Below are 27,371 nucleotides of genomic sequence, written 5' to 3'. Positions count from 1 at the left end.
AGGGAAGTGAGCAGGCAAGGGTGTAACTTCTGGATAGCTGAACAAACTGAGGATCAGGTAACCTGCCCCCATTTGTATTGAGCTAGTTGTGAGTCTGTCCATCAACGTCCTACTGCTGAACCTGAACCACTCATTTCTTCTCTTTTTTCCTTAAACGGTGAATCTGAGGAGATAGTTGTCTTCAAAAGCTATTACTGCATTGTTAGTCTTTCAGATACAAGGGCTGCATTCGGACATCATGATGAACTATATTTTAGTAAGACATCAAGACTAACCCACTCCTAAGCTGACTTGCTTTTCTGCAGTAGTTAATAACTGAATAAAGCAGTTTTCAAAGCCATGATGGTTTGAAGAGGGATTATTTCAAACTAGCTGCATTGATGTTTAATCATAGTTTGTTGGTCTGGACATCACTGCAGCTTACAAAAGGTGGAACCAAAACCTTCCAAAATTATGCTATGCAAAAGCTGGACAGTGGAAGGTGAAGCACGCTAATCTCAGAGGAAAATAGATTGGTTCTTATCTTGCTAAACTGTAGTTCAATGTGATAGCCAAACATAACTAATGACTTACTTCTAATATCATATGATCAGACTTCCTTGTCCTTTCCTTCTTACAGTTGTCTCTTGAACGAACCTCCCTCATGTCTAGCCTGGAGGGTTCCCCAATCCTCTGAAACAAATTTGGGGTAGCCGTGGGAGGCCTACAAGAAGCTGGGAAGATCTATATTTTTCCTGTTTTGCTGAGAGAATGGCTCGGTTGAATTCAAGCAATGATGCTTAACATTTGTTTTAAGTCAGTGATACAATCTCAGCTAGGAAAAATAAACCAGTAAGAATTCCTGCAAGGATAGATGAGGTCTCAATATAGTTTGTGGGATGTATATTGCTTATTACTTAATATACAGTTGCCATAAGTGATGTTTGTATATATTTTACCAGAAACTGTGTATTTTATTCTAAGGGTTAGAAAGAATAACCTACAGGCTAATTCAGCCCTCAAAGTAGGGTCCTGGGCCCTAACCTTCGGCCCATATGCAGATCTGGATGATATGTTTATTTAATTTTGCATTTCATGTTCCAGTTTTATGCAAAAAAGAGAGTCCTTTAAAAAAAGCCTGGAAGTGATTGGATGGTCACGTCTTGTACTGGAAAAAAAGGAGCATGTTCTGATCTCAAGGAGGCCAAGGTGCCCTGAAATAAATGAAATTTAATAATTGAAATAGATCTCTAAGAGGTTTCTGAGTGTATGTGAGGGTTCAGCTTGTGGGGCTGTCGGTACTTCAAATAAAGGACGAGTCGGTTGAAGTAAATCCAATGGTTCTGTATTTATTGCAACATCAACTCCAACAGGGTTCACCCCCAGAAAAGGGTTCAAAGTCTCTTGTAAAACATTGCTCGGTTTTAACGGGGTCCATAAACCATTTATAAAAGGGTTTGTCATCTCTGGGTTCCAAGGTCCTGTTAACGACAGCACAGGTCCCTGCCCAGGGTCCATTTCTTCTTCCAACAATATTAACAGTAAAGTCTCTTCATCCCCACTCCACTCACCCCAGGACGACCCGTCTCCTCCTTCAATTCCCCAGGGGCCGGGTAACCCCCCAACTTCCTCAATTCTGCTATATGCCATTGCTTTTTCCTTTCCAGCTCTCGGGCTACGGCCTCCCTTTCTTCCCGGAGCTTCCTTCTCCACTCCTTGGCCTCTGTCTCGCCCCATAAGAAGGACGAGGTTTCAGCCCAAGCTGATGGCGCTTCTCCGCCTCTTCGTGTGGGACACGGACCTGCTTCCACGTGGGTCCAAGGATCCTCCATCCAGATCCACTCCCAACCACCACCACCCCATATCTCCGCCTGCTTTCCTCTTATATCTCCCGCTGCCGCCTCAATCTCCTCCCTCCGTCTTCCCGCCAAAGATTCCCCGGGTTCCGGGGGTAAGGGTTAACCCTTTCAGAGTCGCCTCCAAATCTCCTGTATCTACCCCCTTGTTTAAGGTAAGGGGTTCGGCAATCTCTTGTTCCCAATCTGGGGTCTCCACGCCTTTCTCTTCCCGACGCGCTGGGGACGGAGGTGGGGATGTTTGGGTGTGAAGGGTTGTCTTCGTGAGCGATGGCACTCCCACTAAGGCCTCCATTTTGGGGGCCTCACAGTGTACAACTTGCTGTTTTTCTGGACAGTTTTTGGGAGAGACAGTCCTCCAGGTACTAAGAAAGGGTAAAAATGACCCCTAGGATTTTCATATATACCAAGATTTCTGTGAAGTAATTCTGTTAGTGTACATTTTAACACCAGTTTGTGTCTAAACACGTGCATCTGTTGCTCTCCACTCCCCAGCCTCATTGTTCCTGACAAACATATGTGATCTATTCACATACTGTAAAGTAGAGAGCTACCTTGTGAAACTCCTCAAGGCCACTGATTGGATTCCTCTCTCTGCTGTTGCAGAACAATCACCATACTGGTCAATCAGCCACCCAAGCTGCCCTGGCGGGATAGCACATCATAGGCATGCTTCCTTCATACCATGAGAGGTCACCCCTGGCAGCAGAGGATGGTGTGTCTCCTTGGGCAAAACAAGATGGTTCCCAACAAGATAATTGTCCTTGAAGGCCTTCACCACATTTTAGTCATCCTCGGGCTCCTACTGTGGCCTTCCCAGTGCCCCTCTCAAAAGGCAGTTTCTTGCAAAAGGATCCTTTTGAACATGAGGAGGCCTGCCTTCCTGTTTCCAGTTGCATTTCAAGGGTCCAGGGAGGGAGAACCGGCCCCTGAGGCCGTGTGCTCTGTGATGGGGGCCACTGCATCCCCATGCTGCGCTTAAAAGGATGTTTTGGCACTGCCATCCTCAGCCACGGACTAAAACATGTCTAAGGGAAGGGGACCTTGAGCTCCCCTATTGGCCATGATAGGACCCTGTTTGTTCGTTTTTTTCTTCAGCTGCTCTGCTTCTGAGTGTTCTAGCTATAAATTAAATTTCTTCCCCAGACATATTTGTCACTCCGAAATTCATTTTTAGTTCAGGGGAGGGATTTAGCCGTCTACTCAGTAAAACACATCTCATACGTAATTGCTATTTTGATTAATATATTTCTCATTTGGAGAACTGTGTGCATTTCTCTTTTTTTAATTTTATTTCTAAAGAAAAGACAATCCATCATGTTACAAGTAATAAATACAAAGCTTAATATAGTAAACTGTCATCTTGCTATATAATTTAACTGTTGACCAATTGCTATTCCCCACATTTCTCAAAATCACTTTATACCGTTACCTGTCTCATCTTAAAGAAACATTGACCAACAATCTAAATGCACCAAATTGTTTTCCAAACCACGTGTCTCGAGATTTATTTTATTGGCATATTTTAATAAAGGCTTCCAGTTTTCAGTGAATTGACTGTGCCTTATTTCTCCTCTATATAGTCTAACTTTATTAGTAATTTTTTCCATCAACATTGTATGCCATATCTTATTCGTAAATGCTTGTAATGAGAGATCTTGATCGTTTTTCCAATTTCTAGCGATCTCAGATCTTGCGGTGCCTATAAGATTTGCAACTAATTTCCAAGTTTCTCATTTCCCTCTGTAAATAATGAAAATAACAATAATATTTCATTCATATCTATTTTTTGATTGGTCAGTGTCTCTATCCATCTAATTACCTCATAGCAGAATGCTTCTATTTGGGGGCAAGAAATCCACATATGTTCCAAATTTCCTTTTTGTCCACAGTTCCTCCAACATTTATCTGATATATCTTTATTAATTCTGTGTAACTTAGTAGGATATAAATGCCACAGATGCACTACCTTCAGAACCATTTCTTTCACATTTGCTGATAAAGATTTATATGGGTATTTATTCCATATTTCTGCCCAGATTTCCTCAGGTATATTATTATTTAAATTTGTTTCCCACACTGTTTTAGGTCCTCTGCCTTTTCCATATTCTTTCTCAATAATACTTTTATATATTAGTGAGGTTAGGCCTTTCTTTTTCTTTTTATCTTTTTGGATACAATATTGTTCAAATTCAGTTAATGTTCTTAGAGCCAGGTTTTTGTTGTAAGTGAATAGCGAAACTTTTTATTTGTTTTATTTGTAGCCAATTGATTTTTATTTGCTTTGTTTTCTTTTCTATTTGTCCCCTGAACTGAATAAATCAGTAATTCTATATATTCCCATTTATTTCCACTCCTTAAATTCTGCATATTTCTCTTGAGGCTTAAAATCTGGGTGATCCAAAAGGGGGCATAAAGGGGATATTGGCAGGGCCAAAGTTCTACTATGTTTTCTCCATATCCTTAATGTTTTGGAAATGAATGGGTTCTGTATTTGTTCTCCTTTTGCAATTATTTTAGTGGTATAAATATGCTTATTTACTATGTCCATTTTCGTTTCACCTTCCATTTCCACCCAATCAGGATTCTTGCAAGTCTCGTCGATCTGTATAAATTTAATCATTTGGTTTATTTGTAGAGCTTCATAATATTTTTGGAGCTGTGGTATCCCTAATTCCCCTTTTTGACCCTGTCTATATTTAACACTATTTATGAATCTTATCTTCTTTTCCTTTCCTGCAATGAATTTTTCTAGCTCTCCTTGCCATAGTTTTACTTTTTTTGTATCTGGCTGTAGTAGAATATTTTGGAATAGAAATTGAAATTTTAGTAATATATATGATTTAATTAGAGCAATTCTCCCCAACATCGATAGGTTCAAATTGACCCACTTTGTCATTTTTTTCTTTTGCTAATTTAAATAGATGTTTATAGTTTTTGTAAATTAATTGATTAAGGTTTTTTGTTACCCATATTTCTAAATATTTAAAACTTGAATAGCATAACTCTAAATGAGATGCTTTTAAAATTTCATTTGTTCTATAATAGGGATATTTAGATATAATAACTTAGATTTTTGAAAATTAATTTTTAAACCTGTATACTGGCTATATTCTTGCAATATTTCTTTTAAGTGTTCTATTCTTTATAATTGGGTCCTCCAAAAGTGTGCATTTCATTTTAAAATGAAAGTGGCATACACATTCATTCCTTTATTTTGCCTGAGGAAAATGCATTTCAGTGTTAATAAAGAATTATTAATTTTCCGATTAAGTTCATTTCTCTTGTATCATCTCTATTATTTCCATGCATCAGTCTTCAGTCCACATTTTCTGGAAATAGTCTGTGTTTTATAAATTCTAAATTTTAAAACAATGGAGGCTAGTTTACTCACAACACTGTAATTTCTCCATATCTTCTTACCAGGTGATGGTAGTAAAAGGTGGGCTCATGTTTTGTATCTCATCTCATGCACCAGGATCTTGGTGCATGGAGGCTGAGATGTACTTCTGTACTAGAATAATGAATTGGAAAGAAATCTTAACCTTTATAATAAAAGTATAAAAAATTTTGTGAGTATGGAGTGTTGATTGGGGTGCGGGGAGAAGTGTGTAGAAAAAACAGACCTGAAAATGAAGCGCTTTTAAAATTGAGGCTTGAAAAATCGTTTACCATTGTTAATTCAAAACTGTTAACCAACACTAGAACCGAGCAAGGTCACTGAACAATAAGTCTGATGGCTGAACACATTCATGTTCTAATGAATGTGTTTATGTTGCAGACATGGAGGAGGTGTATGCAGGACTTATAATATGCACTTTGTAGTTTCAAGAATGTGGAGCTATAATTTTATGTTGTAGAAGTATTCCAGTCCAGGTTTCTGGGGGCCTAAATCTTTTGTGCGTCTGGTTTTTGTTCATATCTTTCAAAAGTTTAGTCAAAACAATGATGTACTGGCAGCTTGCCAGATACTGAATCCCAAACCTCTATGCGGAGAGGCTAATAAAAAGTCGTTTTCTTTAATATATTTTTATTAAGAACTTTGATTTTTTTTTTTTTTTAATCCAGGAAGGGAGAACTAGGCTTTTTAATCTCAGCCTTTCAATATGCCATTTTAGGCTATGAATTTGTGAGTGAGGAGTAGATGTTGAGAGTGGGCCGACTCCTCAAATAAAGGAATTTATAATAGAAATACCAAAAGAGGGAACAGAAGGAGTGATTGAAAAAGTGAAGGAGGAAAGAGAAATGAAGCCAGGTTTGTTTGGTTGAGGAAGGAAAGGGAAAGGGAGGAGTTAATATAGCCGGTATGGGAGGAGGATAAAAAAGAGGAAGGGGGGATGAGAGTCTTCAGAATTCCAGAAGGGAAGATGCAAGAAGGAGGAGAGAGAGAGAGTACAAAAAGGCACATATCTCCTAGAGCAGTGGTCCTCAACCTTGGGTCTCCAGATGTTCTTGGACTACAACTCCCAGAAGCCTTCACCATCACCTCTGCTGGCCAGGATTTCTGGGAGTTGAAGTCCAAGAACATCTGGAGGCCCAAGGTTGGGGACCACTGTCCCAGAGGATTTTCCTAATTTGAAAGTGGGAGGACTATTGCCAGACCTGACTTCAAAGAAAGAAGGAGTGACCATGACTGAGACCACAGAATGGACAGTGGTGGTGTTCCCGAGGGGCCAGGGTCACTTGAGGAGGATGATTCATCCAGACATGTTGTTCAACAAACCACCACTCGAGGGGGACTGGGCACGCCACCCGTGTTGTGGCACGATCTGTGCGGTGAGGAGCACTCCTTTAAGGAAACCCTCGGACAAGGGGCGTTTTGGTCTGGCTCCTCAGTAAAAAAAGGACAGTTCTTTTCTGAACACTTTTCCGGAATCTTATGGACATCTTCCAGAGTTAAGTTGTTTTGAGCCTGTTACCTAGGCGCAATGAAACTAAATTTTAACTTTGTTTGAATGTACAAGAATTATAGACTACCATAGCTTAAATGTAAAATGATTATACTGTAGAATAATTATGCCTTATTATTACTTGAATGTAAAAGGATTATGCTTTGAATGTAAAATGATAGTGCTTTGTACTAGTGAAGCTGAGTTGGCACTCCTAACACCTCTACCACTCCTGTTTGAGGATTCTAGGATTCTAACATAGCCTCCTTTGTTATACAGCCTGCTTTGTTACATAGCCTTTGTTACACAGCCTGCTTTGTTACACAGCATATCTCTTCTTCAATGTCAAAGCTCCGAATAATAACAAAGCGAATCCATCATTAAAAGATAGGCAGTTGTTTCCAAATACACAAATAGGTCAACACTAATACACACATTATTAACTCTTCTAACCCACGCCTCTGAAGGGGGATCTTTGAGATACAATTTATATATATTTTTACATCTAGTAGAATACATTTAGAGGAATGACCCAACACGAACAATTATTAGCCAATGACCTTTAAGATTAGAGTTTGAGGGACCAATAGGAGATGCTGTACTCATTTTACTGTATGTAAGAAACCTATGAAGTGCTTTACCACATGCATAATGGGGCCTGATCCGCCTTTAGTTCAGTTCTATGTTTAATAAATTGGCTAACATAGACTGATTGGTGCACTGTCTTTATCTGTTATTTCCCTGCCGGAGTTGAAACCGGGTGCTAACAAGCCTACTGAAGTTGTTATTGATTCACTTAGTACCAAGTTTAATAAAGCTGTTAATATTCAAAATGAAGCCTCCTGGTTAATTCCTGCCCAAAAACATGAGCTGTTCCAAACGTATTGCGAACCCAATCACAGAACTTTTTGTATTTTCAGACCATACGCTCCTTTATTTTTGGATTTAAATATGATTGAAGTTCTTCCTGCAATTTAAGTTTTGTTTTTGAATGAAGTTTTGTTTGCAACTTTTCATAACTGTAAGGCTTTTGCATGGCAATTTATTTGCATCTATTTGCGCCTACCGTTTTCCATATCTGTAGGACTTGTATTTTGACAGCTTTGAAATGTTGTTGTTCTTATGGAACATAGAAGCAATGTAGAGAAATAAAGCTTGTAGAATTAGACAAGCTGATGTTGCAACAGTGATAAGACTTGCACCTTGATACTAGGATGAAATTTGATATGATAGATGGGAGTCCAAATCTTAGAACTCTAGAGCTGGAAGCGATCGCAAGGATCACTGAGTCCAACCCTCTTCTAAAGCACAACATCCATAGGGAAAGCATCCCTCACAGATAACTAACCTATTTTTGCTTACAAATCTCAAATGAATGAGAATACTACCACTAAGGTAGTCTGTGTTCCAGGTTACCACCATATATAGGGAGTTTTGGTTTAACCACTGAGCCATGCTACCCTGTGGATCTTGCAAGGGGTGAGTCAGTTAAATATGGTGATGGCTAGGGCATCAACCTGTCCTGGTAACTGCCAGATGCTTTAGTCTGCCTCAACTAAGCAGTGTTCCCAGAGAGTTCAAAAAAAATGCATAGGTTAAGTACTTAGACTCTCACGCCAACCCTGCAAAGTAGAACTGCCAGCAGGCCCACAAAACATACATACTCCCAGCAGTTTTATTTATTATTTATTTATTTAAAATATTTTTCTCCTGCCTTTCTCCTTAGAAAAGGACCCAAGGCAGCTTATAACATTAAAATACAATATTTAAGCACAAAACAATGAGTATACAAAGGTGGCATATATCATTAAAAGGCAATGTTTAAAGCTAAAAATACTAAGTATAGAAATATTTTAAAAGGAACAAAAGGATACCAGTCTGAGAAATGCGAAACAAACAAAGTACTAAGGACACAATCAAAGCAGTGATATATAACAATCCATCTAAAAAAAAAAATCACACTTAGGCAGCTAGTCACTGAGAGAAAGCTTGCCAGAAGAGAAAGGTCTTTGCCTGCTTGTGGAAGGACAGCAAAGATGGGGCCAGTCTGGCCTCCTGTGGGAGGGAGTTCCAAAGTTTTGAAACAGTGACAGAAAAGACCCTTTCTTGTGTCCCCATCAAATGCACCTGTGAAGATGGTGCGACCAAGAGAAAGTTTGTCAAGTCCTGGTTTTAAATACCACAAAGACTTTATCCAAAAATGCAAGCAATGGAATGGAGAAAAATTTATATTTTATTAAGAACACTGAGAAAAGCAAAAAAGGAAAAGTTTCAAAAGGCTTCAGAAAGTTCCAACAAAGTATCAAAAGAATTTTGGAGCAAACACTAATTAAGAATTCAAGGCAGGATCAATACAAAGTAAACAGAGTTAAATTGGAAAGCTAACTAAACTGCCTATTGTTTGCACACTAGTGTCTCAGAACATGTACAGTGAGCAGTATGGCCTAACAGGACAGTGACTGAGCATAGCATCACCTGAGAGATAATTCAGTCAACTATAGTAACTTCTGAACTTTTAAAAGTAGCTTACAGTATTCATCACCTTCTAGAGCTTTTGAGATAGTAAACCAATCAGGCTTCATGTTACCTCAAATATGTTGGAGTTCTGTTTGCAACCTTACATACTGCCTGTGGTTTGGGTGACTGGGAGGGACTTTTCTGTGCTAGGATGATTGACTGTCCAGCACTAACCAATCATTCCTTCCAGGCTTTGATTTCAAAGAGAGACCCATTCATTTTTTTCCTGAGTGTTCTTTCTCTCTCTTTTGTCTGTTGGTGTCAGTGTTGTTTGTTCACTGTTGATCTGTTCAGTTGGCTGCTAAGTATGTGTACAGTAAAGAAAGCAGCTTAGGAAAGTTTGTAATTTTAAGCAACTGTGAGTAAAGAAACATTTTTTTATTCTTTCTTCTACAGGTGTCTGAGAATAAGTTATTGAGACTTTAACTGCCAATTAATGAGAAAGGGGTGGACTCTGGAGAATTTGTAGCTGCTCTTCTGTGGATCTCTGCACTTCTACTGTGTAGCAAAAAAGAATTTTACCAGAAATTCAAAAACTCTGCTACAGAATGTTCATGAAGATGAGAGCACTTTCTGCCTAATTCCCTTTATTACGGCTGAAGTTATTTCCTAATTAGCACAGTATCAGAGAACAACCTAACGTAGCCTTGAAATCTCGTAGCACAAAAGATAAATCACAGGTGTGGTTCTATTCCTCGTGGGCAAAAGCTACCTCCCTCTTTTCTCTCAGTCAACTGTTCCCAGGCAATGAGAAAAGCCTGGATTTTCCAGAAAGGTTCCCCATTCCATGTGACTCCAGTTTCTTCATGAACTGCTCCATTATTGAACAGCTCTTCCTATCAGAAAGTTCTTTTCAGTGTTTAGTTGAAATCTCCTTTATTGTAATGTGAATCCATAATTCAGATCCTACTCTCTGAAGGAGCAGAAAATAATGTTGGAAGATGGGTATCCTAACACTTCTTACTCTTCTCTTCTCTGGTAACACTGGCCACCTCTTTATGGAATGCTGTACCTCTGGAAGTGTGCCAAACCCCTTCCCTCCTAATATTCAGGGAATATATAAAAATGTTGCTTTTCAGGGAGGTGTTCCAGGATATCCCCCCCTCATAATTGTCGGTTACTTATTTTGACCATTATATTTTGTAATAATTTTTTGTCCACCGCCACCATCTTGATTTTTAGATTCCTTTTTAAAATTTTTTTGTTATATTTTGGGGATTGGGTAGAATATGATTTTCTTTGTTTATTTTACAGTATTGTTGGATACTGTTCACAGTAGTGGCAGGGCCACTAGATGGTGCAGTATATATAGTTCTATCTGTGTATCTTTATCTATAGATCTCTACCTACCTATCTATCTACCTATCTGTCTATAGGCTAAACATACCTTTCTCCCTCAGAAATTTCTCACAGGGCATGTTTTCCAGGTCCTTGAAGTTTAACATCTCTGAACATGTTCCAGTCAATTCATATCCTCCTTAAAGGGTTTTGCCCAGAACATAGCTTTCCTTCTTCTATTCTAGAACATAGGAGACTGCCATACGTTGAGTCACATCCCTGGTCCATCTAAACTGATATGGTCAACCAGCTGCCCACGATTTCAGGCAGTTATTTTTCACCAGCTCTACCTGGACATTCTGAGAATTGATTGTGGGACTTTCTGGGCAAAGGGTTTGTGCCCCACCACTGAACTGCATACCTTCCTAAGTATGAATGTTGGTAGAGGTGATTAACACAAATTAATACACAGATACAAACTAAGCACCATTAACATTGAATTACCTCCCTTCCCTCCACAGAGTAGACATCATACTGCACCCCTATTTAAAAAGACAAAAGATAATAAGGATACATTCTCCCTCACCACACCTCTTGCCTTGTAAGAAGGATGTGCCTTCGGTGGAATCAGAGTTCAGTGGCAGAGCACATGCTTTGTACAAGAACATCCTTAATTCAGATGTTGACATTTCCAATTAAAAGGAACAGATAACGGGATATGATGAAAACCAGGCGGCAGGTCATGGAGCGAGTGCAGATTGGGGTCTCAATCCAAAAGTTCTTCCTATGTCCCTTTGCTCTTGACACAAGCCACTAGTGATAGGCACCTTCCTCTACCTAAGACCCTAGAGAGCTACTGTCTGTAGTCAGTATAGCCAAAAAAAGCTGACCTAAGGCAGCTTCTTATGTACAGTAAATATTAATATGGAACAAGATGTGTGACGTGGCCCAGAGAGTTGTGGCAAAACATCGCCTTTCGTGGGTAGCATAGAGAAGTCTTGCAGGTGTCAAACGATCCTCAACCAATTCATTCTGTAATAGCAACACACAATGCAGTTGGAGCAATTCTCCTTTTTGTTTCTTTTTTGAGCACATTGTAGTCCTGGCAAAGGCAAGCATTTGTGTTTTAGGCACCAACATGTGTGTTGGAGGGCACTTGCAGTTGCTTCATCTCTCCACGCCATCAGTAGCTCAGAGACTTACTGTGAGGACCAGGCAAAAAGGTCCATCTGTGATGGTGCAGAGGAAGGAGCTCCATGGAGAAGACGGGGGTGCCCAGCCTCAACTTCAAGCCTGATCATTGGATATGCAATCCTGGTTTTATAAGCATGCTTAAGTTGCTTGAATTGGTCCCAGTGTTTACTTGGAGTCAGAGAGGTTCAAAAGTAATAACAAATGAGAAAAAAAGAAAAAGGCTCATACATGTAATTGAAACGGTGTGCCTCTAAAAATAGTTTTATGTGCATAATTATGTGTTTCCCTGACCTGTAAATAGCCCAGATGTTTATTGATATCTCCGGACCTGGGACACAGCTGCATAGAAAGTATGCCCTGACCTAGCAGGGCCTCAGATACATACCTCCACCCTCTCAATCATCCCTCCATCCTGGCCACATACGCCCCTGGCTGTACCTGAACTGAGGAATAGCCAGCTGCTTGCATTGCCTTCAAGGTTTTCCAAGTGTCTGTTCTTTCCAATCGTTTCATTTAGTCGTTTAGTCGTGTCCGACTCTTCGTGACCCCATGGACCAGAGCACGCCAGGCCCTCCTATCTTCTACTGCCTCCCGGAGTTGTGTCAAATTCATGTTGGTTGCTTCGCAGACACTGTCCAGCCATCTCATGCTCGGCCGTCCCCTTCTCCTTTTGCCATCACACTTTCCCAACATCAGGGTCTTTTCCAGGGAGTCTTTTCTTCTCATTAGATGGCCAAAGTACTGGAGCCTCAGCTTCAGGATCTGTCCTTCCAGTGAGCACTCAGGGTTGATTTCCTTTAGAATTGATAGGTTTGTTCTCCTTGCAGTCCAGAGGACTCTCAAGGGCCTCCTCCAGCACCACAATTCAAAGATACTGGAGTGGCAATGCCAACTCCTCCAGCACCACAATTCAAAGATACTGGAGTGGCAATGCCACTCCAGTATCTTTGCCAAGAATGCCCCATGATCAGAAACAAAAGGTTCTTTCCAATATGGTTATCTTTTCTCCACTGTCTTTCCCTAACTCCATGCACAAACTCTCTCAGCTCTTCTACAAACTTTGAGCTGTAGGTTCACTCCTCCAAGATTCATGCTTCTGGCATCCTGTGTTTCAAATTGCACGTGACATGTCCCACTGCCCATTACAATTAACAATAGTGCTTGAAAAACTGTATTTTATTATATTTGTTACTACCACTCCCAGAAACCAGCTAGTATAGCATTTGCTGGGGGAGTATGTGAGTTGTACTGCCTTATTAACTTTTCTGAGCATTCTTGAGCACAAGTATAATGTTGCATTCCCCCCCCCCCAGCCATCATACTTTGCAGTGGTTCCCAATGTTGACTAGGTTATCAGCAGGTTTCACTTGCTTGTTGTTGTATTAGCTGTGATAAGAAAATAACTTCTTGACCATGATCAGCTGCTAGCAGTGGAAAAGCAAAGTATGCCCCATAGTGCATACTATTAAGATTGCTGAAAGCAATTTCTGGGCAGTTTACAATTTAATTATGCAGTCTACACATTCCCACCCCCACCCCCAGCGAGCTGTGTACTCAATAGAAATAGGTACACGCGTATGAACCAACATGAATCTCCGAACCAAGGTTTGGGCTGATCTCTAGCACTCAGCTTACTGACTTGGAAGGATGAAAGGCAGAGTTCAACCTTGCGCCTGTCTGAATGAAATTCAGGTCATGAGCAGAGTCTTCACTGCAGCACAGCAGCTTAACCACTGTGTCACAAGGCTCCTAACTAGCCTATTTAGACCTCCTTTCCTGTGGGCCATCCATGTACCTCTTCAGCATGTTTGCATTAAATTGGACTTTCCATCTACAAAGGACAAATCTAACACCCACAATTAGCTAACTTGTACCATTTTGGAAGTGGCAATTCCTCATTGCCTGTTCTCCCCAAACCACTTTCCCATGTCGTAGTAGTTTCCCAAGTTTGGGTAACCCAGGTGTTCTTGGACTACAACTCCCAGAAACCCCAGGAAAACCTGTTAATGGTGAAGGCTTCTGGGAGTTGCAGTCCAAAAATCCTTTCATGGATTGCTGCCTTGTCGTGGTGAATGGGCTTGAGTAATTCAGAGAAGCCATGTGCTGTGCCGTGCAGGGACACCCAAGACGGACAGGTCATAGTGGAGAGTTCTGACTAAACACAATCCACCTGGAGCAGAAACTGGCAAACCACTCCAGTATCTTTGCGAAGAGAGCTTCATGGACGGAAACAAAAGCCAAAATATATGATCCTGGAAGATAAGCCCCTCAGGTTGGACGGCACCCAACATGCTACTGAGGAAGAGCGGAGGAGAAGTACAAGTAGCTCCAGAGCTAATGAAGTGGTTGGGCCAAAGCCAAAAGGACGCTCAGCTGCGGACGTGCCTGGAAGTGAAAGGAAAGTCCGATGCTGCAAAGAAAAATACTGCATAGGAACCTGGAATGTAAGATCTATGCACCTTGGGAAGCTGGATGTGGTCAAACAGGAGATGGCAAGAATAAACATTGAACTAAAATGGATGGGAATGGACAAATTCAATTCAGATGATTATCATATCTACTATTGAGGGCAAGAATCCCGTAGAAGAAATGGAGTAGCCCTCATAGTCAACAAAAGAGTGGGAAAAGCTGTAATGGGATACAATCCCAAAAATGATAGAATGATTTCAATATGAATCGAAGGCAGGCCTTTCAGCATCACAGTAATCCATGTTTATGCACCAATCACCAATGCTGAAGAGGCTGAAACTGACCAATTCTATAAAGACTTACAACACCTCCTAGAACTGAAACCAAAGAAAGATGTTCTTCCCATTATAGGGGATTGGAATGCTAAAGTAGGGTGTCAAGAGATAAAAGGAACAACAGGTAAGTTTGGCCTTGGAGTTCAGAACGAAGCAGGGCAAAGACTAATAGAGTTTTGCCAAAAGAACAAGCTGGTCATCACAAACACTCTTTTCCAACAACACAAGAGGTGACTCTATACATGGAAATCACCAGATGGGCAATATCGAAATCAGATTGATTATATTCTCTGCAGCCAAAGATGGAGAAGCTCTATACAGTCAGCAAAAACAAGACCTGGTGATGATTGTGCCTCTGATCATCAGCTTCTTAGATCAAAACTCAAGCTTAAACTGAAGGAAGTAGGAAAAACCACTGGGATAGTCAGGCATAATCTAAACCAAATCCCTTATGAATACACAGTGGAAGTGAAGAACAGATTTAAGGAACTAGATTTGGTGGACAGAGTGGCTGAAGAACTATGGATGGAGGCCTGTAACATTGTACAGGAGGCAGCAACAAAAACCATCCCAAAGAAAAGGAAAGGCAAAAAGGCAAAGTGGCTGTTCAACAAGGCCTTACAAATAGCAGAGAAGAGAAGGGAAACAAAATGCAAAGGAGATAGGGAAAGTTACAGAAAATTGAATGCAGATTTCCAAAGAACAGCAAGGAGAGACAAGAGGGCTGCCTTAAATGAATAGTGCAAAGAAATAGAGGAAAATAATGGAAAAACCAGAGATCTGTTCAAGAAAATTGGAGATATTAAAGGAACATTCTTGGCAAAGAATGCACATGATAAAGGACAAAAATGGGAGGGACCTTACAGAAGCAGAAGACATCAAGAAGAGGTGGCAAGAATACGCAGAGGAATTATACCAGAAAGATCTGGATGTCCCAGACAACCCAGACAGTGTGGTTGGTGACCTTGAGCCAGACATCCTGGAGTGTGAAGTCAAGTGGGCCTTAGAAAGCCTGGCTAACAACAAGGCCAGTGGAGGTGATGGCACTCCGGTTGAACTATTTAAAATCTTAAAAGACGACGCTGTTAAGGTGCTGCATTCAATATGCCAGCAAGTATGGAAAGCTCAGCAGTGGCCAGAGGATTGGAAAATATCAGTCTATATCCCAATCCTAAACAAGGGCAGTGCCAAAGAATCCTCCAACTACCATACAATTGCACTCATTTCACATGCTAGCAAGGTTATGCTCAAAATCCTCCAAGGTAGGCTTCAGTAGTACGTGGACGGAGAACTCCCAGAAGTACAAACTGTATTTTGAAGGGGCAGAGGAACTAGAGACCAAATTGCTAACATATGCTGGATTATGGAGAAAGCTAGAGAGTTCCAGAAAAACATCTACTTCTGTTTCATTGACTATGCAAAAGGCTTTGATTGTGTCGACCACAACAAACTATGGCAAGTCCTTAAAGAAATGGGAGTGCCTGACCACCTTATCTACCTCCTGAGAAATCTATATGTGGGGCAGGAAGCAACAGTTAGAACTGGATATGGAACAACTGATTGGTTCAAAATTGGAAAAGGAGTACAACAAGGCTGTATATTGTCCCCCGGCTTATTTAACTTATATGCAGAATACATGATGCGAAAGGCAGGACTGGAGGAATCCCAAGATTCCTGGTAGAAATATCAACAACCTCCGATATGCAGATGATACCACTCTGATGGCAGAAAGTGAGGAGGAATTAAAGAAGCTCTTAATGAGGGTGAAAGAGGAGAGTGCCAAAAATGGTCTGAAACTCAACATCAGAACACTAACATCATGGCCACTGATCCCATCACCTCCTGGGAAATAGAAGGGGAAGATATGGAGGCAGTGACAGATTTTACTTTCCTGGGCTCCATGATCACTGCAGATGATGACAGCAGCCATGCTTCTTGGGAGGAAAGCGATGACAAACCTCGACAGCATCTTAAAAAGCAGAGACATCACCTTGCCAACAAAGGTCCGCATAGTCAAGGCTATTGTTTTTCCAGTAGCGATGTATGGAAGTGAGAGCTGGACCATAAAGAAGGCTAACCGCCAAAGAATTGATGCCTTTGAATTGTGTTGCTGGAGGAGACTCTTGAGAGTCCCTGGACTGTAAAGAGAACAACCTTATCCATTCTGAAGGAAATCAACCCTGAGTGCTCACTGGAAGTTCCTGAAGCAGAGGCTCCAATACTTTGGCCCTCTCATGAGAAGAGAAGACTCCCTGGAAAAGACCCTGATGTTGGGAACATGTGAAGGCAAGAGGAGAAGGGGACGAGATGGATGGACAGTGTCACCGAAGGTACCAACATTAATTTGACCAAACTCTGGGAGGCGGTGGAAGACAGGAGGGCCTAGCGTGCTGTGCTCCATGGGGTCACGAAGAGTCAGACACGACTTAACGATTAAACAGCAAAATACATGGGTTAGCCAAAGTTGGGAACCACTGCTTTATGGGAATCACCAGAGTAGCATAATGGGCAAAATATTTTAGCTGCTCCATATAATATCTATTAAAATTGTGCACCAACCCAACAGTTTATGCAGTCTCTTGGAAGTATCCAGTACTTTGTCCAGTACCCTTTGCTTTCTGCAACCCACCAAATGAGGGCAGGATACTGACACCATTTCACTGCTATGTGAAGTTAGGAGTGAAGGACAGCGAACTATTATCTGAAAAATTGTTAAAGCACCCGTTCCATTTTCACTAAATCATAGAGGCAAAGTGGTCAGTGTGTGTGAGAGAGTTGTGTATATATGGGGAGGGGACTGTGTTTCCATAGACACCATGGCTTTTATTTGGGCTCTGTGTCTCCCTGGAAACCAGAGGAAGGCTTCGAATATATTAGTTGTTCCCCACGAATGCCATGAACTAGGATTCAGAGCTCACTGAACATTATGGGCTCAGCACCAGGAGGCGCAACTAGTGAGAAGTTTAGTTTTTCCGTGCACCTGCAAGAGTGACTGCCAGTGTTTTCTGTCAGAGTACGGATCTCTTTGGTGGAACAAGACAAGAAACTTGGAGCTTTAAGAGCACCTTTGTAACTGGATGACAGACAACAATCCAGCGTCTGTGAATGGAAACTATGCTGGCTTGAAGGACTACGAACAGAAAGGGAAGTGCCCTGCAAAAGATCCACGATGAAGGAAACTCCTTCTCAGGAGTCAGATTCTATCCTGGAAGTGATTTGTGGAGGGAATTGATTTGTGTGCTCTCGGCAAACTAATCAGGACTGAGAACGAACTTTCTGCATCATCTCTTCCTCAGTCAGAGCATGTCCCTTGCATCCAAGATGAACAGATTGTTGCCCCAGCTAAACTCCTCGGGGAGCAGCGAAAGCAACAGTTGGCAACTGGTGTCCATCATCATCCCGCTGGCATATGCTTTGATTTTCCTGGTTGGCACTGTGGGCAACTCTCTGGTACTGGCGGTACTGCTTAGGAATGGGCAAGTCAACAATACCACCAACCTCTTCATTCTCAACCTGGGCGTGGCTGACCTGTGCTTTATCGTCTTCTGTGTGCCCTTCCAGGCTACCATCTACACCTTGGACGACTGGATTTTTGGGCCCCTCCTGTGCAAAGCAGTGCACTTCTTCATCTACTTGACTATGTATGCAAGCAGCTTCACCCTCACGACTGTATCCCTTGACAGGTGAGCCAATGGGAAGGAAGGGCAGGGAATCTGGGCTTTATGCATCATCTCTGAGTTTTTCAAACTCACAAATTATGCTGCAGCACAAAATTGCTTTCTCTCTCCCCCCCCACTACTCTGCATACGTGCGAAAACTCTGACCCCTAATACCAAAGGAACAATATAAAGCTGGTGAATAGCTCTATTAAACTGAATGTATTTTTATTGTCATTCCACCCATAAACCTGCCATTTTACACATTTAAGATGACAGATTGTAGGAGAAAACATTGCCCAGACCAAAGGCGTCCAAAATTGTACTGTTAGGCAAATAATTTCATCTCAGAGCCTGGAATAAGGCAGACCAGTGTGTGCTCCAAACCAGAGAAAGTTAACGCTGTAGAAAGATATGTTTGAAAGAAATACTACCCACAGCAGAGTGTCTGTAGCTAGGCTGATTCTATGCATGAATGCCAGTGAACAGCTGAAACAACATAGAAGTGGTATGGTGTAGTTGGTTAAGGATGTGGTCAGTGTACCCAGTAGTTCTGGGTTCAAGTCTTGCCTCCGGACATGTACTCACGAGGTGACTTGACGGCAACCCAGTTTTCCTAGCTGCAGCTCTCTATTGTCAATACTGAGATGGTGGTAATAATTTTGATTTCCTTCACACTTTTATTGCAAGGACCACAGTACAGCATTATTGTGAACTGCCTTGAACAGCTTTTTCAAATTGGAACACACACACACATACGTATATACTGTTATGGAAGATTTTGGGGGAAGATGGGAATCAGTTCTAGATGTACTATTATGCCATTTTAAGTTAAATACAAATTGATCATATTTGGTGTATTCTATTCTTTCTCTGTGTGTATTTTTAAGATTGCCTCAGACTGCTTTGATATGTTTCGTACCACTGACTAGTGGCTTGAAGCATTTTTTGGTAAAAATTAAACTATTTAATTTACTGTAACTAAAAACAACTAATTTTCTTGCTTTTGAGAAATGGGAATTAAAAAATACTTTAATAACAGTAGGGAAAGTACCAACTACTGTATTTCTTCTCTCTTTTAACTATAACTGTAGCAACTTTAAAAGCAGCTTTCCAAGATCTGGGAATAAAAAGCAGAAGAGCAATTCAAAAGTGTATTTTGTCCAGTTTAGGTTTTATATTCACATTATATAGAATGTGAATTTTATATAATGTGAATTATACAAATTGTATATAAATTGAATTATATATAAATGCTGAAAGCAAGGAATACTGCACGTATCATGGAGTGCCATGGTGTAAGTTGCAGCCAAAGAGCAGAAGGAGCTACAGAACAAATATCAGGAGAAAAATAAATATGTTCAGATATTTTGTTGTTTCACTAAGGTGGCCATGACCAAGCGAATCAAAGAGTTATATAAGAGGAATAATAACAAAATAAAGGATTAGAGATATTTGTCTGTCAAAGAAACAATTAAGAAATTTAATTTCAATAGAATTAATGTAACAGGGATCATTTTCAGTTGATAGGGGGGAAAAAAGAAAGATTTCAGGCCAGGTGATTAAGGGAGTGACTACATGGGCATTTGTACCACTGTTTGGTCCACTGTAGGGCCAGACTGGTGTTCCTACCTATGCTGTTCTGGATCCCTATCAGGGCTACTCTTTTTAAGGTGCACATAGGATTGCTCTGGTCCCATCACCTGCTGGCAAATAGAAGGGGAAGATATGGAGGCAGTGACAGAGTTTACTTTCTTGGGCTCCATGATCACTGCAGATGGAGACAGCAGCCCCGAAATTAAAAGACGCCTGCTTCTTGGGAGGAAAGCGATGAAAAACCTCGACAGCATCTTAAAAAGCAGAGACATCACCTTGCCAACAAAGGCCTGCATAGTCAAAGCTATGGTTTTCCCTGTAGTGATGTATGGAAGTGAGAGCTGGGCCATAAAAAAGGCTTACCGCAGAAGAATTGATGCTTTTGAATTGTGGTGCTGGAGGAGGCTCCTGAGAGTCCCCTGGACTGCAAGGAGAACAAACCTATCCATTTTGAAGGAAATCAACCCTGAGTGCTCACTGGAAGGACAGATCCTGAAGCTGAGGCTCCAATACTTTGGCCATCTCATGAGAAAAGAAGACTCCCTGGAAAAGACCCTGATGTTGGGAAAGTGGGAAAGCTGGGAAGGCAAGAGGAAAAGGGGACGACAGAGGACGAGATGGATGGACAGTGTCACCGAAGGTACCAACATGAATTTGACCAAACCCCAGGAGGCAGTGGAAGACAGGAGGGCCTGACATGCTCTGGTCCATGGGGTCATGAAGAGTCGGACACAACTTAATGACTAAACAACAACAAAAAGTACTGTGCTGCTTTGATTCCTTTCCAGTGCACACTGTCACTGGGATCAAACCAAAGCAGAGCTCCTTGCTTTAATATCTCAAATAGTTTTAATTTCCCGATATCACCTGTGACTTAAACAGACAGCCACTTAATGATATTGGGAAACTGGGGAATTAAAAACCTCGTTCTTCTCTTCCTCTGTGGAGAGGCAGAGGGAGCAAGCAAGCCTTTTCATTTCTTTTAAAGTCCATTAGGGCAGTAATGATGTGCTGTAGTTTTTAGAGGAAAAACAATAAAAACAATTGAAAGCTTCCTCTCAGAAGCAGGATGGGGCAAGAATTCTTTTCTTTTCTTTAGAGAGGTGGGCCAAGTAGGGCCGCTTGAGATGTGTATGCCGTGTGAATGCACCAAATGACATACCAGACTTCTACCTGACCTTAAGTAACCCGACTTGACAAGTGAGCTATGTATCTATGTAAGCATTAAAGTCAGAGGGAACATAAATTCTTGCTCTTCGGATTCTTTTACCTTGCTCCCTAATATCAATGGGCATCTGTACTAAGATTTTTAGATGGTTTTCTAGAGCTTTTATCCTATAACCCACAGACTGCCAGAGCTTATAGAGCAATACAATGGCTCAGCTAGGTCAAAGGGCTTTAAGAATGCAATACATGCATAATGCACTTGAGATGCTGTGTGTTCCCATTAGCAGCAACCACTGCAAAATATTATTGCTTTAAACAGTCAAGAATGTAAAGACTTGAGAGGCAGGTGCTCCCCCAAAGGCGACAGAAATGCCCACTCCAATGCTGGCAGTTTGTGCTGCCTATGCTCACAGAGGAACTGAGTATCAAAGGACTGAGGATTAGACAGCACTTGACAGATGTGATATTCCTTCTGTATTATATAGGGAAGCCAGAAACATTCATTGAACTACAAAGATTCATTTAAAAGTTATATTTACCCTTCCGCAGGAGTTGTGTTATACCACACATCACAGTTACACTACAAAACTTCATTACATTATGGTAGACAGAATCCTGTTGCTAATTTACACTTGTGTAAAGTATCAAGTGATCAGGCGCATCCCCATGAATGTTACTTGCACTTCACTTATGAGTGGAGTTTGCCACCAATTAATGTGGTTTCTCTAATGCAGCCGTAAATTATCAAGAGAAAAATGGCCAGTCAAAATATAACTTGATGATAGAAGTAACTGCTGTTTGTAACTAGTTACATCCTAGCTCTGCTAATGATAGAAGGAGCTGATAGAATCTACCCAATAATAAATGCATGTTCAGACAAACATCTACAACATCACACTATCTGTGTGTATAAACAATACTCTCTGTAACTGAGAACTTTACATTTTTAGTGTTCCTAAAGCACTGCTCAAAAAGATTTGCTTGTGTACATAGGCATATTGCAGACACATGTCTGAATGGCAGAGGACAAACACTGGCTTTTTGCCATATACATGTGCTCCTTCATCGTAAAATCACTGAACAGAATTCAAGGCATTGTGCTATCCTACTGCCATAATGAAAAGCAGAACCCAGCAGACCTATTAAAACAGATATGATCTTACTGGTATGAGCCTGTAGGAATTCTAAGGCAACAGATATTAAAAACAAACCATTCCACAATTTTTTCACTATGCCAGACTGCTATTTGCATGTTTGTTTGTTGTGGGTTTTTCGGGCTCTTTGGCAGTGTTCTGAAGGTTGTTCTTCCTAACGTTTCGCCAGTCTCTGTGGCCGGCATCTTGCATGTTTGTTTATATGTTTGTGCCAGGCTGCCTTTCATCATACATCCCCACCAAAATTTCCATCTTTCCCCTTTCTTCTATCCATATGATATTCCAAATTCCTTCTGTAGTTCCTTCATATGTTGAAGAGCCTGCTTGTATGGTAATGGGCACCATAATCATCATGAACATCACATTTTTAGGCAAAGTTTCCTCCTTCCAAATATCTTGCTTACTGTACTTCTTGTAGTTATACCCAACTCACTCTGGATTATTATCTAGCCTTTTCCAGGTTTGGGGTGTGGGGTTTGGTGGTGTGGGGGTACACTGCTGCCGCCTCAGTATCATTACCTTTCTCTTTGCTTTCCCAGGTATTTGGCCATAAGGTACCCTTTGCATTCAAGAGAACTAAGAACTCCCAGGAATGCTCTTGCGGCCATTTGTCTTATCTGGGGCTTGTCGTTCGTCTTCTCTGGACCGTACATCAGCTACTATCAAGAGTTTCAGATAGCCAATGTCACGGTCTGCCACCCCATCTGGAAAATCCAACAGCGCAAAATTATGGATCTCTGCACTTTTGTTTTCAGCTATGTCATTCCCGTGTTGATCCTGAGCCTGACCTACATGAGAACCATCCGTTACCTCTGGACATCGGTGGACCCCATGAAAGATATGTCTGATTCCAAGAAGGGCAAGCGTAAGGTCACCCGGATGATTATTATTGTGGCTGTGCTCTTCTGTCTTTGCTGGCTCCCTCATCACCTGGTCATCCTCTGTTTCTGGTTTGGCTATTTTCCACTGAACAATGCCACCTATGTGCTTAGGATCCTCTCTCACCTGATCTCCTACGCCAACTCCTGCGTCAACCCCATTGTCTACGCTCTGGTATCCAAGCATTTCCGTAAAGGGTTCAAGAAGATCTTCAGTTGCCTCTTGCACAAAAGAGTGGTCAACAAGGTCCATGTGGCCCAAGTGACCCACACGGTTAGTACCGTAGAAGCAGACCTGACAGAAGTGGTCCATGTCAGTGAGCCCATGCAAGCCAGGGCCTCCAGCTGCTGTCAGACCCCAATCCAGACATGGACAGAGGCCGAGCAGCTGAATTGCCAAGAGAAGACTGCCAACTCTTTCATTGCTTTCAACATCACTTAGAACACTTCCTTTCCCCTCTGGGCAGGAGACCCTAATCAAAGGATGGATTCCTTGTGTGCAACAGTTGAACCAAAAGATACGTGGGTTGTTGTTGTTGTTGTTGTTGTTGTTGTTGTTGTTTTAAAGGATTAAAAATGGGATTTAAGAGCTTAAGGACAGGCAAATAGTTCAAGCCAGGGATCCACAGTTTATATTATGAATTCCTCTTAAAAAAGCCCATGTGCCAGAAATTAATGTACTGTATCAAGCTGTATGTGACATAGCTTGCAACAAACTTAGCAGCATGAAGTGCCGTTACCATAGGTATCAGCTCTGAAAGGTTGGTTGTTCTTGGCACTGGGTTTGCATGATCATCCAGCCAAACAATCATGATGTCTATATTTACTAACTAGATGGATAACATGGAGCATCTGAACTGTGGAATGAACTCTTTAGGTCTAGACTGAGGACTTATCCACACTGGCATTTAACCTACTGCGAGGACTGAGTCCTGCACAGATGATATTACTGTTTTCTCTGAAGTCTTGTGATGTTCTCGCTTACACCAATGACAGGTGACTTTTCTGCATGTTCTCGTTGTTCAGCCTGGCATGTGCAATTTCTTTCTTTCTTTTTTGATTTATTTTCCGCTTTTTGGGGGTGTGACAAGTTTCAGGCTGTTTTCTATAGATATTATATGGTGTGCTCACAGGTATTCCATACCTTTGATGGATGTGTCATGAACATTCATGAAGTCTCCTGTGAGTCATGGTGCAACAGTATCTCACCCTCTTGCTGCCAGCACCACCACTGACAGCTTTGGATCTCAGCAAATGATAAAAGAGGGGGGCTTCAATCTTAATCTTATTTGGAAACCAGCTATGTTGGCACCTCCTTTTGGGCAGAAAATCTCCTTACTAGATTTTGTTTTGATTTTTTTGGGGGGGGGCAAAGAATATTAGTACTATCTTTGACAGCTTGCAGTCTCAGCCTTTGATAGAGCTCCTCTCTCTTAGGGAAATTAATTCTTTGAAACCAATTCTCTGAAAAACAGGAGAGTTATCCTTTTGGAAAATGGTCCTCTACGATTCTCTGTGCTGAATTTCAGTTGTCTGTTTATTTGTGGTTTTGTGTTTATTTATTGCTAAGAGTGAAACCTTCCTATCCTTCATGTTCTCTGAAACTGGCTGTTTGAGGTGAACTGGTTAAGGTTCTTTATGGAAAGTAAAAAAGTGCATTGCTTGATCACCCAATTCAAGGGTTCTGCCTGTGCTTTGGGAGAAGGAGATGGGTTACCGAGAGGAAGGTGGGGAGAAAGGGTAGAGAAGAGGGGATGGGAGCTTGGTAGTGTCATGAAGCAATGTTGCTCTTGGTTCCTGCTCCTGTGGATGGGAACATCAGAAGACACCTTGGGTGCAGATTTGGGAAGAGGTAATTTTCACAATTTATCATTAACAGCAGATATAAAAAGAGTGAAAACTTGCTTCATTTCACCCGTCTAGTTGAGCCCTGAAGTTCAGTCATCCATGGAGTCAGTCTGGCCGGTTTGGAATGTTCTGAATGAAGTCTATGGGTAGTGTTAGGAATTCTGGGTCTTCTACTTGGTTTCCCCATTCAAAACTCTAATACTTGCTTGACTGTCTTTGTTGCCTTAGGTAAAAACTTGTGCACACTCATTTGGGAATAAACCCAGCTAAACTCCGTGGGTCTTATTTCATGGTAAACATGGTCAAGACTGTGCTGTTAATCATACCACTTTAGGTTTCAAAGGGCAGATTGGTGATGTGCTCCTCACCTACTGCAGCAGCCATCAATGAATACACTTGCCAATTTGTGAAATCTGCTTTCCTGGAGTTTAAAGCTTTTTTCTCTGCAGGATCTACTTTTATTACAGTGTCTGCTGAAATCCAATCATGTTGTGATGACAGAGACTGAAAGAATGCACAGAGCAAATGGTTTTTCTCTCTTTGTATAATAAAATGTTGCCAATGTGTGCTATATGTGCACTTCAGTTCATCCATCCAAGTAGCTTAAGGCAGAAACATATATTACACATATGTCTAATAAGAGCTGAAAGCACTTTAGTTTTAGAGAAGAAGGAGCGAGACTTTCCTGACTGAGAGATCAAGTTCAAAGGAATTCCATACTTAAATCCTGAAAACCAACCACAAAACAAAGCAATCTAATTGGCCAACTCAGGGAGACAAGAAAAGTTTTTGGTGTAACACTCTCATACAATCCCTCTTTGATACCTCCCTCTCCTAACAATGTCTGTTTCTACCTTCAGAAAACATGCAAAGCAATGTTTTGGTCATCCAAAGATTGTAAAAACTGAGGCACACATAGGACTTTGTGTTTATGGCACAAAGCATCGGATTAACAAGGCTTTTGTTATAAACAGACTTTTTTTTTTCTTATGACTAATTCTTCTATGGTATAAACCACAATGTAATCCCAATGCATCTGTCTTGAAGATTGGGCATTTATTGGGGACAAAGTCTATCTCTGTAGATATGATTACTTAAAACGTGTAACCCTGAGGACCACTAGGTCTGGTTGGGCTTGCAGTGTTGAAAACAAAGAAAAGGATCGTAGGACAGTGTTAAGGCTCCAGTTACTCGTACCAAAGGAGTCATTTTCTGATACAGCTGGTGAGGATATTGCTGAGCAGGTATTCCAGCCCTCGGAGTCCTGAAACACACATGAAGTAGCCACAGGCTACAGTGAACTGTTTTAATTATACAGATAATATAACTTCCTTCACTCTTTTTGATGAATGAGGAATCCATGAAGCGATGCTAAGTGGACATGTTTTTCATCGTGATCTTCATAATATTTTTCGGTGTACTTTGAACTTGGTGGTCAATGAACTGTAATCTCCATCTCCTTGTATGGCTTTGAAGTATATCCAGTTGTCCCCTTTGAGACTCTGGAGCAGTTAATAGTTCTCTGTTTATGTCTACATTTGTGTTTCACAGTCACAGGATCTGTTTGCAGAATTTTACCAATAAAAACAAAACTGACATCAACATTCTTGCTACTGAATTTTCTTTTCTAGGTGGAAAGGAATATTCAAGACTTGGTCTGTATCTTATTTGAACTGGTCATGCCTTCAGTATCTGACTAAGGACAATATGTACAGATAATGTGTGCTCAAAGCACACAGTGGCCGCAATGCTGTTAGCAATCATGAAAGTGTAAGTATTTTACGGGCAAAGGGTGCCACGATTGTTCCAGCCATCTCCAGCTTGCAGTTACACACAAGTTACCTGTTGAAGACAACAAGGTTTAGACCGGCATCAAAAGACAACTAGGTACACAACCAACTGTTGGATGTGAGGAAAAGTATGTACAGGCTTAGAGCCAATGTGCCCTCAAAGTACCTTCCCCCCCCCCATCATTATTTTTGCAGTGCAGCTTCTGTAGATCCTTTTTAGCTAATGGGAAGAACACAAAAGTTTCAACAAACAATCACAACATGCAATGCATCTGAAGGAAAGTATCAAAAAGAACTTCGACCTGCACCTCATAAATCAAAGCTGCCTTAGCAGTCTTCATCTGTTTGATCCTGCCTGTTCTTCTGAGACTCTGAGGACCTTTGTCTACAGCAGCTGATTTTCCCCATTAAACCTTCTTGTAACCAGAACTGGTTGTTCCTGCGTCAAGGTCTGTAACATCTCCTATCAATAACCTCTATATTTAGTCTAACAATTCTCCTGGAATGAATCATGCACAAGGACTGTATAAACACTTCCATTATATATACCTCCTTATTTATCTCATTGGTCTACAGGAGAAGAGGATGTTTAACAGGCATCTTATCCTTTTCCAATTATGCCTCGTTCCTTGTCTTCTCTTCATCCGTTTTAATATCACTCCCTGGTAGACGGCATCCTATTAAGCTACTTAGCCTAGAGTTTACCTTGGCCCTCTCCATGCTGGCAAGAGCTGCATCTCTTGAGTTTGGCTGATGCAAATGCCATCTGGATGGGGCACAGTTTTCTTTCAGTTCAAACTGAAAGAATCTACTAAATTTGTTTTA

General features: G+C 41.2%; 1 protein-coding gene across 1 annotated transcript; it reads left to right on the top strand.

Annotated features, from left to right (window-relative positions):
• Positions 1–1,860: 1,860 nt before the first annotated feature.
• Positions 1,861–26,358, top strand: GALR2 (galanin receptor 2). The gene is made up of 2 exons (XM_020813235.3): positions 1,861–18,140; positions 22,570–26,358. The coding sequence occupies exons 1-2, from the start codon at positions 17,761–17,763 to the stop codon at positions 23,348–23,350; spliced, it is 1,161 nt and encodes a 386-aa protein (XP_020668894.1). The 5' UTR covers positions 1,861–17,760; the 3' UTR covers positions 23,351–26,358.
• Positions 26,359–27,371: the final 1,013 nt, after the last annotated feature.

The sequence above is a fragment of the Pogona vitticeps genome, chromosome 2 (genome assembly GCF_051106095.1).
Source record: "Pogona vitticeps strain Pit_001003342236 chromosome 2, PviZW2.1, whole genome shotgun sequence".
NCBI lineage: Eukaryota > Metazoa > Chordata > Lepidosauria > Squamata > Agamidae > Pogona > Pogona vitticeps.
This window is presented reverse-complemented; position numbering and strand designations above follow the sequence as displayed.